This window comes from Narcine bancroftii, chromosome 9, assembly GCF_036971445.1.
Source record: "Narcine bancroftii isolate sNarBan1 chromosome 9, sNarBan1.hap1, whole genome shotgun sequence".
In the NCBI taxonomy this organism is placed as follows: Eukaryota; Metazoa; Chordata; class Chondrichthyes; order Torpediniformes; family Narcinidae; genus Narcine; species Narcine bancroftii.
The window spans coordinates 55894756-55915446 of NC_091477.1; the positions used below are offsets into that span (position 1 = coordinate 55894756).

Sequence of the window (20691 nt, forward strand, 5' to 3'; positions counted from 1 at the left end):
AGTACATACCTCATTTCAGAAAATACGTACTTTTTTTAAAGAAAGTAGTTCCGTCATAACTTTTCCTTGAGCATTTGGAACTGATTTAAAGATCACATGCCAGTCTTCACCCTCACCCCAGTATTTTATTTTGTTGTCTTAAAGAAATAGACTGGTTTCAAAATTTACTTAACAAAGAAGGAGAATAATTGTGGACAATTCTTGGTTGTGTTCAATGTGAGTGTTAAAGACTGAAGGGCGATCTGATTCAGGCTAAAAGGATCTGATGAGGTCCTTGCATTCTCCTCCATAAAAGATATGAAGATTAGGGAAACAGCTGTAGTTTGCAAGGCAGCAAATATTAACAAAGTCTTGATGGATGAGAATTTAATAGGATATAGAGCAAAGGCAGAAAAAGGAACAATTCAGCTATAAGTGAACTTTATGGGAGAACTGTCTTGATTTTGTACTACACTGCACCAACCACTGTAAATTCCCACAAAGTGCCCCATTGGAGTCACCAAATTTACAAACTTTATACATTTGGTTGAATCACCAGAAACAAAAGTAAAGCCGCCGGATCACCAGTGTTCAGTTTTCTCCTTTATTCGCAAATGCTTGTCGAAATCCAGGAGAAAACTTTCCATCAAATCAACATCGCGCATTGAGCTGAGAGAGTAAACATAATAGCACCTGTGTGAGAATCAAAAATTTGGATTTACATATTTTTTGTGAGTTCCAGCTTATTATCCAAAAGTCAGTTGGCTTTTTCAAGTAAACTTGCAACATTCCCTATTAAGACGTTCTTGGGCAACAGAGCTTTTGGGCAATCATTATAGACGTACCTTGAGTTTCCGTCTGTAGCTACCTCATGGTGATCAGCAGATAGGTGATAGCCAGTTTCTAGAGGGAATTAATCATCCTGGGTAATTACTAAGTGCACGGTTTCATAAGTGTCTGTGGAGGGGTGGGCTCTGTGGGAGTTCTTGCACTCCTTACTTCCCCCCTTGGAGTTGTCCACAGCATGTGAACAATCAGTCCTGAAATGCAGCCAATAGCAATTAAAGAAATATCTCACTGCTAACTGCTTCAAAGGCATGGAGATTCTGTGATATGTCATGGAGCGTCAATACACTTGGGTAATGTAATGAGAAATTATCAATGTGACTGCAAGTTTAATTCAATATTTCTGTCAGGAAACTGATATCCCAGTAGGCAAACGATACGGCAAGTGCTTGAATCTGGAGCAAAACAATGAGTGAAGCAGCATCGGTGGAGGCAAAGGGATGGTCAGCATCTCAGGGCAGGGCGCTGCATCAGGTGCCTGTCCAGAAATGGTGCCCATCTCTCTTCCTCCACAGATGCCACTCAGCCTGTTGAGTTCCTGGAGCAGTTTGGTTTATATTTATTCTAGTATCTCAGAAGGAATAATTTTTTAAAAGTTATTCGAAGTGTCTGATGATGTAATGGGGGGGGGGGGGGGGGGCGCGTATTATAGTGTCCGCTTGCTATTGGCTATGGCTGTAGAGATATTCCACCCTACTGGTATAACAGATAGAGATGCTATCCCACTGGCCAGTTTGTAGCTCTAATCTGTTAATAAAACTGACATGCCATAGATATGGACCAGTCAAGTATTATACCAATACAGGGCTTTTATTAACAGACTAGAACCACCTCTAAACTGGCCAGTGGGAAAGCATCTCCATCTGTTATACCAGTAGGGTGGAGTATCTCTATAGCAAGGGTAGCCAACCTTTTAATTTTACATTTTTAATTTAGACATACAGCACGGTAACAGGCCATTTCAGGTCATGTGTAGGTACCAGGAGTGTAGGTTAATTAGGTGTCATGGACATATAGGCCAAAAATGTATGTCTAAAAATGTAAAATTAAAAGGTTGGCTACCCCTGCTCTACAGCCATAGCCAATACCAAGCAGTCAGTATAATACCCCCCCCCCCTTACATTAGCACATTAATGTTGTGCAAGACGCAGTGAAAATGGATCATCTTGTTGCCCTTCTCGGAGAAGTACCCTACTCCATGGATAGAGAGACAGCTGTCTACCAGAATGCAGTGAATCTTCTCCAAACCTATTATTTGAGGGTAGTGGTCCTTTAAAATCTATGCTGAGGCACCTTAATCAACGTGGAAGCAGAAGGTTTGTAATAGTATGATTTATACTCCATTTCTTGATGTCTTCTTTTAAATTGGAAAAGTATCACATCATCACAATGTGTCAGTAACCATCGAAAAAAAATCCTTCAAGATCGTTTTTCCCAAAAAGCACCTTTCCTTGGAGTGAGATCTCTGTTTGGTCTACCCATAAACTTCTGTGATTAAGTATGACTCCAGGACCCAGCAACATTCTATGTTTTGGTGTTAAAACAGTATTGTGGATGGCAAAGAAATCCACATAACTTCAACTGTATGGATTCATAGAACAGCACCGTTGTGTTTCCTCACGCAATGGTGCGTTGATACCAATGTGCCTGGTTTTGGCATGGCTGTCCCTTCTGTGTACAGCAAGTGGTTTGCATGCTGCTCAACAATGGTGATATTGACAGTCGGCTTTAACCGCTCCTGAAGGAATGGATGCTGCAGTTAGGGTAACATGAAGGGAAGAGAGGTGGAGGTGATAAAGCGTGTCCTGGAGATCAGAACGTGGTAAAGGAAGCATAGTCTGAGCTACACTATGTTATATTTTATATTGTATATAGATATGTTTTTGGAAGATAAATTGTGGGTTTTTTTAGAGTAGGTCACAAACACACACAGACAGCACAGATCTCATTTAAAATGCCAGAGCTCTGCTCAAAACCAGACATTCCAGACTCCCAGTACCTTTGTAAAGACAATGGAAAATGCTTTGCTAAAGGTCTTCACAAGTAGGTGTTAATTGGATTTACTGTGGAGTAATGGATTATTGTTTTAGAAAGCAACAGATAAACAGATTAGAAGATTGGGTCTGATGCCACAGTCTGTCTGAATGCAGTTAGCTGTTCTAAGAGGGTCATGTGGTTTTCTCTGAGGGAGAGAGAGAGGAGAGGTGGAGAGAGAGAGAGAGAGAGAGAGAATTCAGTTCTATAGTTCAGCAGTGGCAGTTGGGACTGAAACATGACAAGCTGGCAAGCTTGTGGAAAATCCCCATTTCTTAGTTCAGCCTGTTCAAAGCCCTTGTGATTCATACAAGAGGAGAGGCTGGCTGTATAATGTTTCACTTGAAATAAGGGAAACAAAAAGGAACTCTGTGGTGACCTGAAAGAAAGAGGTTATCATCTGGAAAACCCTGATGGGGCAAGTTTCTTCGGCAAGACACTGAAGTGGCTGATCAGAAGAAATCAGTTTGTGTCCAATGAGCAACAAATCTATCTCTGAAAACCAACAAGAACCTTCCTGAGCGGTAACCCTTTACCTTTCAAGCACCAAAGCCTGGTGAAGATTCATAAATGTTAAATTCTGTGCACAGTATAAGAATTGCCTGATACCAGGAGTAGGAGGAGTGAGAAGTGAGATTGGACTGTGAATCAAATAACTTTTCTGAACTTACACACACATTACATGCACGTGCGCTTAGAATTAGAAGGTGGTTAAGTTAGGTTAAGTTAATAGTTTTCTTTCTAAAGTTTGATCCTGTTTTCATGTTTATAATTAAAAACAACTTTTGTTTAAGTAACCATTTGCCTTGGTAAATTTCTATTGCTGCTGGGTTTTGGGGTCCTCTGGGCTCATAACTCAAGGTCACAGAATTAGGTGGAGAATTAGCGCAAATGGTAGTGTGCTCGCTTTGCCTGCAAAAGGTAGTGGGATTGATCCCTGCATCTTCCAAATTGTTTTTGGGCGGCACATTTAGTACAATGGTGTTACAGTGCCAGCAGTTGGTATTCTGGTTCAAATCCAGGACTGTCTGTAAGGAGTTTGTACGCTCTCCCCGTTTCTACATGGGTTTTCCCCAGGGACTCCGGTTTCCTCCCACCATTCAAAACGTACTGAGTGGTGTAGGTTAATTGGGTGTAATTGGGCAGCATGGGCCAAAAGGGCCTGTTACTGTGCTACATGTCTAAATGGAATTAAATTAATTAAATTAAAGCCCTCCAGGGCTGCAGCCAACTAACTCTCTGTGTGGTATAATCGCACTTTGGGACAGCCTGCCATGCAGACAACCAGCTGCACCTTATCCTTAAATATGGGGTTTGTGTGACCTTGCTAACTCCCAGTGACCAGCAAACCATGAGGTCTGGCAGAGGCCAGTGGCTGCCTGGAGTTGTCCTAACATGTGTTGGCAGATCTGTCAAGGCTCTGATATCAGGTTGCACTTGAGGTTGCAAGAAGGCAGTGAGGACGAAGTGTGAGGGGTGGCTTTTTAAATAGCACCATTCAGGGGAGTTAAACAGTAAAAATTGCAGATGCTGTGATTGTCAGGCAATGATGCACTACCATTTCAGGGGAAACGATGGGTAAAAGCTTGTTGTTCTGTGAGGCAATAAGAATCGCTTTCTTCAGACCAGAAGAATTTTAAAATCTCACAGCAAAAAGCACTTTGAAAGCAGCACCACTTTTGGTGTCATCCTACTGGTAAAAATTCAGAGGAGAATAAAAATCAGCCTAAAATTGATTGGAGATGAACTTGGAAAACCAGGAATGGAGTTAAAATTGCTCTGGCCTGTGTTAATTCAATTTTCAACACCTGCAGCATTGTCTAATTTTCCAGCTGTGGGAATGGACTTGTAGCTCACCCACAGAAGGCAGGAAAGTCCAACGGAATGTCAGCATGGGCAGAAGGGAGCTCAGTTGTGATATTGATGTAGTCAGCCTGTCACCTGGGACTTGAGAATCAGGAAGGATAGGTGGAATTGTATAATTGTTCAGCAAAATCTGTAGTTAAGATGAGATGTGCAGTGACTTTCAAACATCAATTGCATGCCTTCCCATAAGACTTGCTGTCAGCCAGCACCTTATTTCAGCAATGTTTATCATTGGAAAATTAACATTTTTGAGCTGGAACTTTTCAAATAAGATTGTTACAATAAAGTTGAGTAACTAGCCTTGTGCCTCTGTACGTTTCATATCAAACATGCTGTGTTAATCAACTTATTATTTTTAAGTCTGTCTTACTCTGCCAGATTACAGGAGAATGGTTTTCAACACAGTTGGAAATCAGTCAGATTCTGTAATTCTGGTTAATGTACAATTATGAAAGGAATAGAATAGTGGTGAGGTTGGTTCCACTGGCAAGTGATTCCAGAACAAGGCTCAAGATTTGGGGACTAGATTCAAGACAAAGAAAAGCAGGAACTGCTTCTCCCAGAGAGTTGTGAATTTAAGGAATTCTGTACCCAATAAAGTGGAGAGGTTGCTCCAAGAGATGTATGCATGGGAGAAATAGATTTTTGGAATAATAGTGATGTAAAGATTATGGGGAAAGGGCAGGTAGATGCAGCTGAATCCATGGCCAGAGTGGCCATGATCTTACTGAATGGCGAGGATGCTCAACGTGCCAGATGGCCAACTCCTGCTCCTATTTCTTATGTTCTTAATGTTACAGGCAAGCAGCGGGTTGAAAATGTGTCTCTGCATCAGTTGGTGGGTTTGAGCAGTGTTAAGGATAGCCCAGTTGGCGCAGCAATTAGCGCAGTGCCTTTACAGTGCCAGCAATTTGAATCCTGCGCTTCTGCAAGGAGTTTGTATGTTTTCCCCATGTCTGAGTGGGTTTTCCGGTTTGCTCCCACCATTCGAAACATACTGGAGGTGTAGGTCAATTGGGTGTAATTGGGCAGCACAGACTCATGGGCTGAAATCGCCTGTTTCCGTGCTTTATGTCTAAATTAAAATTAAACATGTGCATTTGTTCTTTCAGGCCTGAATAGTTGTTGAGCAGCAGTCATTAACATTTCAGTGTCAGTCACAGGTTGTAAAGCTACAACTAAAGGAAATTGTGTTTTGTCAATTCCTATTGTGCCTTTTAACATGAATGACCCAGAGACCTGAGATAAGTCCGGTTTGCTCCAGCTGTCTATCCTTTCGTTCCTCCTTCTATCGTGACACCAAGAAGACACTGTTTTCACATTAAAGCAGGAAAGGTGCTTATAGTGACACTGTGAGATGTACAACAGTAACCTCTTGTACCTTTACTGAGGCAGCACTGAGCTGAGGTACAAGTGCGACATCGCTCCTCCTTCATGATACTCCCCAACCATGTGCAATAACAGAACGTACACAGTAAATAAATAAACGTGGCTCCGTGTTAAGAACCAACGGAAACAGTTTCACAGGAAAGACATAGCATTTTACTCATGTTATCCAAATGATTATCAATTCCTGATACTAACCTGCCTAACAATGTGCAGTTGGAATGATATGGCTTATGGTTTTGGCCAGTAATAACCAGGATGGTTTTGTAAACCTGGACCAAATGGTCAAGGAGGGAAGATCTCAGCAAAGTTCAGGAGATCACAAGTAATGCATCTATAAAAACCCTGTTTTTGATCAGCTAGTGATTATGGTGAACAAGAAGTGGGACGAGATGGAAAGTGGCACAATTCATTTCCAGGGATTGACGATTACATCTGAATGAATTTTAATGGGTCTAATGATGAGTACGGCTGGTTGTCTTTTTGACAAGTGATGAAATTAATAAAAATGAAAACATAAAATGAGGCTCTCAGGGTGACAGTCAAAAGTGCAATGGTGGACTTTGTAAGATGTTTAAGATGTCAGTAAAACTCTCAAGTATATCTGCAAGGCATTAGGAATGTATCTGAGAAATTCCTCTTCTGCAGCCTGTGCCTTTCTGCCCATTGTAAAGAAAATGGACATCCTCATGGAGAGAAGGGGAATTCTATTTCAATAACTTTACAATTGCCTTACTGCTGAACTTGCAACGAAACTTGAATGTTCTCAGGAAGCCACCTCAGGACATGCAATGCCGGCCATTTCATTTGAACCTGCACATCAAATGGACAGGTTACTATTTTCAACAATAACTTCAAACTCCTTGACATTGCTACATCCTTGCTGCTGTTAACAATCTGCCTCAGTGCTTTCCTGAACTGCGTTTTGACCCTCCGATATGTTCTGGCCTTGAGCTGGGAGGATTCTTTGGTCAGGTGACTCTGACTGGCTGTTTATCGTTATCAGGATACCCTGAGGTTGAACATTTTCTTGTTTAGTTAAACATTTTCTCTTCGTTTCTTCAGAGCTGTAAAGGGAAAGAAGAAGAAAGATGTTTTTAAAAAAGATAGAAATTAAACAGCTTACATTTATATGGAACATCTAATGGAAACAAATAAAGAGGAATAATCCATTCATCCTCTCAAGTCTGTCTTGCATTCAGTGGTAACAAGGATACACAGAAATGCTCAGTTGGCCTTGCAGTGTCCATGGGGGTAAAGATACAGTGTATGACCAACATTTCAGACCTGACCCCTTCTTCAAGGTATAAGCAAAAACAGCCAAGAATCTAAATTAAAGTCTAGAAATTAAGGGGGAAGAATGGGAGGGTGTTGAGCCCAGATCTAACCCTCTAAAGGTGTTATTAGAATATGTTAATTGTTTTGAAGAGAGAGAGAGAGAGAGCAAGAGAGAGCAAGAGGAAAAGAGACAGGGGTACCAAGATAGGGATGGGGGGTGGTTTAACGGAAACTGGACAAGTCAATAGTCCCTTTCACACTTGCAAGTGATCCCAGGAATTAGCCACCAATCGGCCTTTAAAGTGCCTAGTATGAAACCAAAATCAACTCAACGCCAGCGTCAGATGACGTCATCTCATGTCGGGGATGGATGACCTCGGCCCCGAGTAAAATCCCTGGCATCTGCAGACACTGGCATTGCAATCAGGCATGTGTGAAACAGATAATTGCATTGTGGGATTGAAATTACCCAAGTTTTTGCATGGGTGCAGGAATGTGAAGGAGGAAAAGATTAAAATGAAGGAATAAACTTTGCCATGGGAAAGTCACAGCAGGAGACAAAGAGAGAGGAAATAAATAGCAATACTGGACAATTTTTAAACAGCGCGGGAAAGTTGGTATTGCAGTAGCGCATAATTTATAAAGACCGAGGGAAAAAGCAATTGTGGTCCTTCCTTCCCAGAATGCCGTGCAGCAGAGAAACTCCTCCATGAAAGCTCTTATGCAGCTGGGCATACACCCTTTCTCTGCTGCACGACATTCTGGGAGGGCAGGTCTGCCCTCACTATTTCCCACGGTCTTTATAAATTGTACGCGACAGTGCTGCCAACGTTCCCATGCCAAATAAATTGAGCGTTATAGCACTACCAACTTTCCCACTCTGTTTAAAAATTGTCCACTATTGCTATTTATTGCTAGCAAACAATATATAGGTCGGCACATCAACAACAGGGGCTGAAGGGCTCATAAACTGTGCTGTACATAAAGCTTAATTATATTATAATTAGGCATGATTAATTTTGTTCAAATATAAGATCATAATACATTGATCAGAATTTAGGGCAGGTCCACTATTGCTCGATGCGTCATGACATCACCCGTAGAAGTTAGACAGTCCTAGCCCTGGGGATGGCTCCTTGCAAGTGTGAAAGCATTCAGTGTCCCAGTTAGGAGTGGTCGTGTGCAAAAAGCCAAACCCCATTCCTATTCCAGGACACTGAATGGCTAATTTAGTGGGATGCAAGTGTGAAAGGGGCTAATGTTAATACCATCCAGTCAGATGGTGCCCAAACAGAAGGTGTTCCTCCAATTTACGGGTGGTTTCAGTATTAATATGAGAGTTAGCCACACCACTCCAGGGCCAAAGACCTGTCTGCACTATTGTAACCTTGCCTTTTTTGCACTAACTGTAACTATGTGGATAATATTTTTTCTCTTGTGTGCTAATTTAAATGTAGACATTGCTTACTGATACATTTTAGGGACTAAAGGAGAATTTCAGGTAGTTGTACACCACACTTGTGTGTATGACAATAAACTTTTATTTAATCTCGTCATCTTTATTTGAAGCCTTTTTTGATATTCTTAACTGATAAAAATCTAATCTAATTTCTATTTCCAAAGCTTTTGCTCTTTCAGTGCAGCCTTTTTGGAGATAGAATTCCACATTTCCACCTCCTTTCCCAATTTCCCTCCTGAATGACCTGGTTCTCTAATCTTCAGCTTCTATCCTCTGGATTCAACCTCCAGAGAAAACAGTTGCTTCGTATTCACCCAGTCAGAGCCACATTTTCATTTTACACACTGCTAAGTCTTCTATGTTCATTATAACAAGAGGAGGCCTTTTAACAGTGCACCTCTTCTGCCATTCAGACAGATCAAAGATGATCCCTGACCCACCTGCAATTATCATTCTTGCTCCATATTCCTCAATTTCTTTGGTTAACAAAAAGCTAGCAACTTCTGATTTAAAATTAACAGTTGAGTCAGCACAAATTTTCTGTGAAAGGGTGTTTCTTCATGCTTCAACTGTTTCCTTCTATTATCATTAGCGCAAGGCCTAACTGTCCACCAATCTCAGATCCCTCAAACTGTGGAAATAATGTATCTGGCTTGCCTGTTATTTCTCTCTGAGAATTCGCAATCTTCTCAATTCCACCAAATATATGCATAATCCCTCCACTAGGTCCAAAATAGGGCCCTCATGTTTGCCTGTACTGAAATCCATTTGCCAGTTATAAAATTTTGCAATGTTTGCTTCAATCTGGAGTGGTCAACAGAGGAAACACAAGCAAAGTGTAAAAAGCCTGACCTCATCACTCTTTAAAGAGCAGAGTAATTCTGCATGGGTATGTATTGTAATTTTCTGAACAGAGGGGATCACTGTGCCATTTGGAATTTTGACCTGTTTAATTGCCACTGTGCATTTGCCTGCTCCTTTGTGTGGGAATTGGAATTGACTTGTTAGACTGCTTGCAGGAGAACCCTTTCTCACTGCACCAGGCATAATGTGACAATAAATGCGGGGGGGAAAAAAACTATTGCAAAGTTGAAAGCAAAGTAGTTTGCAGAGATTGAGAAGGAAAGAGAATGTTGATCGAAACTGGTTTTAAGATGCACCTGAGAGTGGAAGGCGGAGCATCATGAAGAAGTAGCAAGACAAGAAAATGGTGTTAGTGAGAAGTGAACCCAAACTCAGAGGGGAATAGTGCTTCAGAGTATATAGAGGTGTTTGGGAGCTAAATTGGGAAAGGTTTGTTAGAGCAGGCCACACACAAACACTTTAAAACACAGAATTTTTGCAGGAGCTTTTGCAAGAGTGCTCAGAGTCTCATGATGGACTGTTATTTGCAAAAGGCAATACATGTAACAACAGGCAGTAGCAGCTATGTCTGGAAAACAGTATTTACTGTCTGGAAGGTCATGTGATCTTTGCAGGCAGAAAGGAGAAAAAAATCAGGCTTTGCTCTCAAAGTTGGAGGGAGTAAGAGAGAGAGAGGAGAGAGAAACAGACATCGGTTCTAGAGGGACAAGCTGGCAAGCTTTGGAAGACGGCCTGGTCAAAGGAGTGGACTGGCTGTCTGGTGTTTCTTTTGGAATAGGAGAAACAGAAAGGAACTCTGTGGTGACCTGAAGGAAAGAGGTTATCATCTGGAGAACCCTGGAGGGGGCAAGTTTCATCAGCAAGACACTGGAGTGGCTGATTAAAAAGGAATCAGTTGTGGATGTCCTGGAACAAGAAAAACTCTCTCTCTGAAAACCAACAAAAACCTTTCTGAATGGTAACCATTTACCTGTTAAGCACCAAAGCCCCATCAACAGTACAAGAATTGCCTGCAACCAGTGAGATTGGACTGTGAACCAAAGAACTTTGCTTAACTTACTCCACATTACACACACGTGCACTTAGAATTAGAAGGGAGTTAAGTGAGTCAATAGAGATGTTAAAGTTTGATTCTATTTTCATGTTCAAAGATAATTAAAAGCAACTTTTGTTTAAGTAACCCTTTATCGTGGTACATATCTATTGCTGCTGGGTTTTGGGGTCCTCTGGACTCGTAACAATAGTTCAGGTCATCTATTTTTAGATGGTGCATTTAACACAGTAATTGAATGGAAGGGGAATATCAAACAAAATGAGACATTAATATATGTACGGAGATGTTAGGATAAGTAACCAAAAGCTGGGTCCAAGAAGAAGATTTGAAGTGAATTAGAGGGGATTTCCTGAACTCAGGACTTGGCCAACAGTGATGGAGAAAGGCCGGCAGTGCACTCAAGCAGTTCACAACATCTCATGGGGTGAACTGACTTCATTGATGACTGTGATGGCGATGCTGGCTCAAGGTGTTTGAAAAAGCTTCTGCCTTGTTTTGGTGACCTGAGTTCAATTATGAACTTGCTGGATAGTACACAAAACAAACATTCTCACTGTGCATATGGCAGTGAAGTTGAATTGGAGTTGGGGTCCACTCTCACTGATAGTGGGGTGGGATGTTCACAGAGACCGTTGATGGTTAGCACCATTCTGCACCATTCGAGACTGAATGTCACAGGTCCACACAACGTCAACTCCAGCAGAATCGATCACCAGACCAGTGGCCAGGTTACTGGGGGTCACCTGAAACCTCACAGGGGCTCTGCAACTGTGGAATTCTGAGAGTTTCTGCATCACTGAGAAGAAAAGAGAAATGTGGAAAACGAACGGGCAGAGCCAGTGGACCTCGCTACAATTAATCTAGTCTCATTTTCATTTCCGCTGGGTTAGCACTTAGTGTGAGTTTTCTCGGTATAATTATTTTAGAACAATGATGTCATAAACTAGGATGTATTTATTCAGGAGCATATTTTCATATACTTACATGACATTGCAGTCAGTGTATAATTTTTGGCATGACACAATATTGCTGGAAGACAAATCAGTTCTAAGCTCAAGAGGGCGATGGGTATTGTGCCTTCTGGAGCAGCCTTGTTTCACCTGTCAGGAAAGTGAGCAGGTTTCTATTGAGTCCAGATTTTACCTTCCGGTGGTGCAAATCTCCTGGTCCTCTGGTGCTGGAGCCTGCAGCACAGGGCTGCACTCTAGATGATTGTTTTTTCCTTCATCGGCATCCTTCAGGTTGAGGGGTTTGGAAGAGGCAGAGTTGCTGGCATCCGTTTCATTTCCATCTGTCAAAAGCAGAACATGACAAATCTTCATCATGAACCTGTATTGCATTTGACAGCAGGTTTGGGCTTTCAAGGAAGTGCCACATGCGCAGTAGCAAAAAGGAGGAAGATTCGGTTGTGGCGAATGTCACCATGCATTGGCATCAAGTTAAATTTTCCTCCTTTCCCTTGTTTGTAAACTGTTTGTTGATTGAATTTGACAAGTTGTTGCTTTATTTATACTTTTGTAATAAAAGTAAAATGTAACATTTTAAAGAAGCATGAATAAAATGGGAACTGCAGAGGTTAGAATCTTGAGCCAACAATGAGAAGCTGGAGGGGCCTCAACAGGTCCAGCAGCATCCGTGGAGAGAAAGGATCTGATCTGATACTTTGACGATATATTTCTTTCTTGACCCACTTGTCATTCCAGCTTCTCGTCGGTTACTTAAGAAGATATTGATAGATGACAAGATAACAAGATCACAAGAAAAAGGAACAGCAGGCCATTTGGCCCTTCGAGTCTTCTCCGTGAAACCTCTCTGAGCGAAACTGTTCTCGCATCTAGCTTCAAGTTCCAGCATATCCCTTGATACCCTGACTAATTAGATACCTATCAATTTCCTCTTTAAATTCCCTCAAAGATCCTGTCTCCACAGCTGCATGTGGCAACAAATTCCACAAATCCATTACCCTCTGGCTAAAGAAATTTCTCCTCATCTCTGTTGTAAATTGCCCTCTTGTCCTGAAATCACCCAACGGGGGAAACATCTTATTTACATCCACTCTGTCCAATCCATTCATTATTCTTTTTTTTAAACTTTATTTATTCATTCAAAATACAGATAATAAGTAACATACATAACCATAAACAAACATCAACGATATATTTTATATATATAAAAGAAAACAGAAAGAAAAAAAAGAAAAAGAGAAGAAAAAAAAGAGAACCCCCCCCCTCTTTCAGCCAACTCTCCTAAGGAGAGCCATAAAAAAAGAAAAAAATAAAGAAAAATTAAGCCTACATATTAAGATCTAATCAATGTAAATCAAAATATAAATATTCTGAATATAACAACCACTTATTAATAAAAAAACTAAAATTATCATGCAAAACTTATGTGATTTTTTTCATTATTAAATAATATTTCATCTCATTATGCCATCTATTAATATCAATCATATTCGTATCTTTCCACGTACTAGCAATACATTTTTTCGCTACAGATAATGCTAAATATACAAAAGCAAGTTGAAATTTATCTAATTCCAGACCTTTCAGAGGTTGCAAATTACCCAATAAAAATACTGTCAGATCTAAAGGTATTTTAATCTTATACAGGTATTTCAGAAACAATTGTACTTTCTTCCAAAAAGATTGTGTATATATATATATATATATACATGACCAAACCACATGAAAAAAAGTTCCAACAGCGTTACCACATCTAAAACACAAATCTGATTCATGAAAACCATATTTTGTTTTAGCTTTTCAGGTGTTAAATATAATTGAAGTAAAAAATTCTAAGTAATCATTGCATAACGTGCATTTATCAGTCTAGTTACACTATCATAAAAAATATCTGACCAATCATCCTCGGAAAAAGTAAAACCAATCTCCGCTTCCCATTTACCTTTAGATTTATCCCAACCCTTTTTATCCATACCATCCTGTAATATTTGATACATAACTGAAATATAACCCTTCTCTGGTACCTTCATAAGAAAAGTCTCAAATTTAGTCATTTCAGATAAAGTCATATCTCTACCAAACACATGCTTTACCAAAGATCAAATTTGATAATAAAGAAACAAAGAATTCTTATCAATATCATAATTGTCCCTCATCTGATCAAAAGATAAAAATTTACCTTTCTTAAAACAATTTCCCAAATTTTCCACACCTTTAAATCTCCAATGTAATAAACTTCGATTATGTATTGAAAAAGAAATAAGTTGATTATTATACAATGGAGTCAAGGCCGACAATTCACCACTAATATCTATCTTTTTCTTTGTCCATAACTTCATTAAATGTTTTAATATAGGCACATTATATTGCTATAACAAATTTACATTCCATCTAAACAAAAATTGATGTATTTAAACCTCGAACATTAAAAGTAGCAAACCTCAACTTTAACATATCTACTAATATTACTAAGAACTAATAATATCTATATATAAAAACTCAAAACAACGTAAATAGGCCCTCCAATAGGAGAAAAAGAAACCACAAATTAAAGGCTAAATAAAATAAAAATGAAAAAAAAAGAAAAAAAGATAAAGTAAAACCCCCCCCCCCAAAAAAAAACTACCAAAAAGAAGTAATCCCTAAACCAATCTTGGGTGTGGATCACCCACCAGTGGCTGATGATTAATAGAACATAGAGCAAATCTCTCCCTCCCCAGCCAAACAAAGAATAACAACAAAATATCATAATAACATAAAAATAAAGTAAGAATAAGAAAGTTCTTCTATTCATCCAAGAGATTCCAAATTCGGCGACCCCATTTCAGGTGAAGCTAGACTCTTTCCATTCCCATTTCTACCATTTCTTCCATTTCCAGAACAACCAAATTTTTCTTTAGGAGACAATGGTGGACTACGTCTTTGTCCTCGTACATCTGGCAACGAATCAGCAAAAATCATTGCTTCACGCTCATTCTCAAAAAACTGAGATTGAAAGTATCCACAAAACACCTTCAACACTACCAGATAGCGAAAAGTAGACTTATAGCCTTTATGCCACAAAACTTCTTTAACGGAATTAAATCGACGCCGACGCTGAATAACCTCTTGACTCAAATCGGGATAAAAAAAAACTCTACTATTCTACGGACCTTGTCATTGTCTCTCATTTTGCACTGCTAGACGAAGTATTGTTTCTCTGTCCAAATAATTCAAGCATCGAATTATCACGGGTCTCGGTGATTGACCAGGCAGAGGTCTTCTTCTTAAGGCTCTTTCCAATACCAAGCCTCCAGAGAAAAATTCTTGCCCCAATATTTGTGGGATCCATTCTGTAAAAAAACGAAGAGGATCTTGTTCTTCCATACCTTTCGGCAAACCAACATTGTTCCTTCTACTTTGATTCTCCAAATAATCTATTTTCCTCTCTAACTCCTTCTCACGTTCTCGCAATTCTTTAACGGATTTTTCCACCTCCATCACTTTTTTTGTATTAGAGGCCACTTGCTGTTTACATTCCAAAAAAGCAGACTGAATTTTTAAAAAATCTTCAGAAAATACTTCCACATGTGCATTAACTGTAGTGGATTCTAACCTCATACTCTCTTTCATTTGAGCCAATTCTTGCATAATCGGCTGAGTAACAGTATTTAACAGGTTAAATTGTAATTCAGAAAGACTCAACCCTGTTTTCTTTAACGTAGTGTCAGAACCAGATAACTGCAGCTCCTGCTGCAGCTCAACAGCAGGCATTCCAACAGATTTTTTAACAGATTTACTGCGAGTTTGAACTCCCAGCGACGGCATCCTGGCCTCCTCAGGAGGTTGATGCTGATCTCCCCCCACAAATCGCAGTTGTTTCAAGAACTCACGGACAAATTTAAGGTCTTCAGGTTGGAGTACTGCCTGAGTGGTTTCAAACAATGGAGTCATTTTCCTACGAGTTCTCACTGTTAAAGTTGGCAGGCTGCCAGAATCAGAATCCACTTCTTGGGAACACACACCTTCCTCCTGAGAATGAGTAATTCCAGCGATATCCTTCTCCTGGTGAGTAGTAGTCATTTTTTTTCCAGCTCCCACAGGTAATAAATCTAAAGCTGTAGCAGGATTTTTAGGCTTTAAATCTTCAACACTCCGAAAATGTAATTTCTTCTGCACTTGAAGTTTAATCTTTTTACCATTAATGGCCATAACAGTTCCTTGATACTCTAAACTAAGTTTTTAAAAAGTTTAAACTTAAAAACAAAAAGTTAAAAACGGGTTCTTAAAAGTCTGGCCAGAAAGGTCGAGATTACACGTCTAGACTCTACGCCATCTTGCCACGCCCCCCCCATCCATTCATTATTCAAAATGTTTCTATGAAATCCCATCTCATTCTTCTATATTCTAATGAATAGAGTCCAAGAGCTGCTAAAGTTGATGTAAACAGCCCATGAGGCAGGTCATGAGGCTGCAAGCCCCTATTACAGATCTGATATTCTGCAGTCTCCTGCTCTATGTCAGCCCCTGCTGGCAGCCAAATATAATCAAACAGGCCCTATAATCCTTAAAGCATTGCTAGTTGCATTGCAGCCATGATTACTATTATTACAATTGGGAGGAGTATGTAGTACAAAGTTATCTGCACATTAATCTTCTCAATCTGTGTAAAGGCAAATCAAAATAGCTTAATGGAGACTTTAAGCTTTGTGATCTGTGTAATCGAGGTCAAAAAGATATATGAATATAAACAGATAAAACATTCTTGTTCACAATCACACCGACTATGAACATTGCTGCTTTAGATCTTCAGCCACAGATAGCCAAGGTCACATGTTATCTGAGCCACAAAATGATTAATACTCAGCCCGAATATCTCAATACCTCTTGGATCATATTCTGATGCTTGTTTCCGTCTCCGCCTCAGAACAACCTCCAGCTCATTCTCTGTCTTGCTGTGACTTGCTTCTGGAAACCCACGACTTGGGCTCTTCTTCATCGAGTCCTGTGAGTAGATGTGGGGATGCAAATGTTACAGAAGAAAGCTGTGGATGTTGTCTATTTGAACTTTAGTAAAACTTTTGACAAAGTTCCCCATAGGAGGTTAGGAAAAAAGGTGGAGGCATTAGGTATAAATAAGGAGGTAGTGAAATGGATTCACCAGTGGTTGGATGGGAGGTGTCAGAGAGTAGTGGTAGAAAATTGTTTGTCTAATTGGAGGCCGGTGACTAGTGGAGTTCCTCCGGGTTCGGTCCTGGGTCCACTATTATTATATATTAATATATATTAACGATCTGGATGTAGGGGTGGAGAATTGGATAAGCAAGTTTGCGGATGACACAAAGTTTGGTGGTGTTGTGGACAGTGAGGTAGATTACCGTAGATTAAAAGGTGATTTAGGAAGGCTGGAGGTGTGGGCTGAGAAATGGCTGATGGAATTTAATACAGATAAATGTGAAGTGCTACATTTTGGAAAGGCAAATTTAAATAGGTGATATACATTGAATGGTAGACAAATGAGGAGTGCAGAGTAACAAAGGGATTTAGGAGTTATGGTAAATAGTAAATAGTACCCTCAAGGCTGATACTCAGGTAGATGGTGTGGTGAAGAAGGCATTTGGAATGTTGGCCTTCATAAATCGGAGTATTGCATTCAAGAGTAGGGAGGTTATGATGAAATTGTACAAGGCATTGATGAGGCCAAATTTGGAGTACTGTGTACAGTTTTGGTCACCAAATTATAGGAAAGATATAATAACAAAATAGAGAAAGTGCAGAAGAGGTTCACGAGAACGTTGACAGGATTTCAGGGTCTGAGTTACAGGGAAAGGTTGTGCAGACTGGGGCTTTTTTCTCTGGAGCGTAGAAGATTGAGAGGGGACTTGATAGAGGTGTTTAAGATTTTAAAAGGGACAGACAGAGTAAATGTGGATAAGCTTTTTCAATTAAGAAAGGGGGAAATTCAAACTAGAGGACATGGTTTAAGATTGAAGGGGGAAAATTATAAGGGGGAACATGAGGGGAAATTTCTTTACGCAGAGGGTGGTGGGGATGTGGAATGAGCTTCCGGCAGACATGGTCAAGGCGGGATCATTGGTTACATTTAAGGAAAGATTGGATCGTTACATGGATAGGAGGGGACTAGAGGGATATGGACTGGGTGCTGGTCAGTGGGACTAGGAGGGTGGGGATTTGCTATGGCATGGACTAGTAGGGCCGAACTGGCCTGTTCTGTGCTGTAAGTGGTTATATGGTTATATACTAACCATCGCTCTGGACAACCTAAACCCACCCAAATCATTAATTCATGTTTCTAAAGTGATATTTCAGTAAAAATGGGTATAAAAACATTTGCAGTGTAGACTTGAGACAGTCATGAAATTTAATGTTACTCACCAGTTTAACAAAAGCAAATAACTGGTGTTGAGTGAGATCTCATTCAGTGCAGGACCTGTACCATCCCTACAATAGAACAACTGTTCTGAGTGGCAAATGATTTGGCAATTCTATTGCCATTATACTTGCTGTGAGCTAAGAATGAAATTAAGTATATCATTTTACCCCCTCCATAAATCTTCGTCCGCGAAGCCAAGCCAAAGAGAGAAATTTATGCTCCATTTTTTTTCACTCCCTGCCTTCTGTCAAAAAGAAAACCCTACTTTGATGAGGAAAAGTAAAGCTGTCTTTCATCCATTTAAGTTCCTTTGCTTTGCAGTAAATAAGTATGGTTGACTGTACATTAGACAGGTTTCCATGAACTTCCAAATACTCTCAACATTGGACTCAATCAACCCTTTTTTTTTCTTGGCTTTCTCTCTCTCTTTGTCACCTGCCTATCATTTGCATCTGTCCATCATCCTTTCCCCCTCCCTGGTTCACCAATGGTTTGCTGGACCCTGTCCAACCCCTCCCACCCTTTTCATATTATATTGGCTACCTCCCCACTGCACTGAGAGTCTCAATGAAAGATTGGTTGATCTACTGAATTCCTCTAGCAAATTTTCTTGAACTCAACCCACTGAGAAAAAGTTTGAAAACCATTGTTTTAATCATCTCTAATTGACTCGTTATGCGCACGGTTTCAGAACTCCAAATGAAATGGGCCAATGACAATTTTTCTCAAGCAAAATATTTCAGTAACAATTGGACCTAGAGCAGTGATTCTCAACCTTCCATCCCCACTCACATCCCACCTTAAGCAATGCCTTACTAATCACAGAGCACCAATAGCATAGGGATTACTTAAAGTGGGATGTGGGTGGAAAGAAAAAGGCTGAGAACCACTGGTTTAAATTTTGCCAAAACGATTTCAGTCTGTGCTGGCTAAGAAAGAGTTAAAAATGTTTGCTGCATTACCAAGATCCCCTTCAGCTCATCCATGGCACTCTCCTGTGTCTTCTCATCCACCGGTAGGGGCTGTCAGAGCACAAACAAACACACAGCGGGTATGAATAATGGCCTTGCAGCGAGACACATCCCCTCAGTTCCATCGCACGTGGAGCCCACTGAACTCCAGCAGCCACCCCTGGGTAAGTGAGTATCTCACCACATCTGAGTCCAGCCACCTCCCGTCTGCCAGCTCAGCTGAAGTAAGCTGCTCCCAACCTTCTCAATGTGGATCTGAGCACAATGCTTTAAAGCAAGCATTTCAACTTCCTGTTGAAATTGTCCACGGTTTGACATGGATTGTTTTATTAATGAGCAAAAGCAAAAACTTTGCAAACCACTTCTCATCTTGTTCCAGGATTCACTGCTCATGAATATTGATGACTGTTTGTCAATTGAATGGAGAAAGGGTTTGTAATGTGTGTCGAAAGAATCAAGGACTTGTTGATTCAAACCAAGGCTTTTATTAACTAAAAGACTGGAACATTTCACAAGTAGGTCGACCAGTCCAGAATGTCCTGGTCTGGCTAGGAGCAATCCTTTAAGACCTGCCAGTAGGTGTGGCTACACTCTCACCCAATCACAGTCATCCTACACTACCATCTGTACATATGTACATATACACATTGGTGATAGAATCTGTACTATCACATTATTGCAGCTCATTTGGGATCTCTAGTCCTTTTCAATAATTCCCCCAGTCTGTCCCACCATTCTACCAGATTTATTATGCCTACAGGAGTAAATCACGAAAATATATAGACATCATGGTTGAAGTAAAAACACAACATTATGAAGGGCTCAAGCCCGAAATGTTGGTTCTGTATCTTTACCTTTGCTACATAAAGGACACTATTTGACCTGCTGAGCTTCTCCAGTGTTTTGTGTTTTTACTTTATATTGCCTACATGGAATATGTTTAGGAAAGGATGTAACATTACATTGCAAGCCATGTTATAGTGTGTTTGAAGCTTTCACTCCTCCCCACATTGAATCCTGTCTAATATTCAGGTGCTCATCACCATTTTTCAGGTTGCAATGTGTTTGAACAAATTCAGTGCCAGGATCACAATAGAATCAGGAAGGATAGCAAAAGAACTGGGAGCAGGAGGCTTTATTAGTTCAGGGTGGAATCTTAGCCGGGGCGGGGGTGGGGGGGGGGGGGGGGGGCTGCATGTATGACAGTTTTCTCACCACCTTTGGCTGTGGAACAGGCCAGACATTGACAGCTAACACCAGAGTTTCCAAAGGGAAACTTACAGTGATTGGACAGATTCAGGTACAGTATCTCCACATACATTGTCTGATAAGGAATTTTTGGAGTCACTGATTGATCTGGTCATTGCAGAGGCAAAGGGAATATATGTTACTTTTTCTAAGTATTTTGCTCTTGTTCAATATTTTAAATTATTTATGCACTTTAGGTCTTTACAGTGTATTTTTACATTTAAAAATCTAAGTTAATCATTTCTTTTGAAGATTATTGTTCAATTCTCTACCCAGGGTAGCAGTTGGGGCAATTTCATTAAACATATTTAAGGTTCAAAACATATTTAAGGTTCAGTTAGATAGATTTTGACGTAAAAAAGGAATTA

At 40.2% G+C, this 20691-nt stretch overlaps 1 protein-coding gene across 4 annotated transcripts in view; it reads right to left on the minus strand.

Annotated features, from left to right (window-relative positions):
* Window positions 1-6254: 6254 nt before the first annotated feature.
* Window positions 6255-20691, minus strand: part of shtn3 (shootin 3) — a 151125-nt gene continuing 136688 nt past the window's right edge. For 3 of the 4 annotated variants that reach the window (XM_069899220.1, XM_069899219.1, XM_069899218.1), the window contains 4 exons: window positions 19067-19126; window positions 16595-16715; window positions 11910-12057; window positions 6255-7178 (listed from right to left, as the gene is read on the minus strand). In XM_069899220.1, the coding sequence (XP_069755321.1) occupies window positions 7001-7178; window positions 11910-12057; window positions 16595-16715; window positions 19067-19126 (507 nt within the window). In that variant the 3' untranslated portion in view covers window positions 6255-7000. The remainder of the gene's footprint in view (window positions 7179-11909; window positions 12058-16594; window positions 16716-19066; window positions 19127-20691) is intronic. The other variant, XM_069899221.1, reaches the window with a different exon arrangement.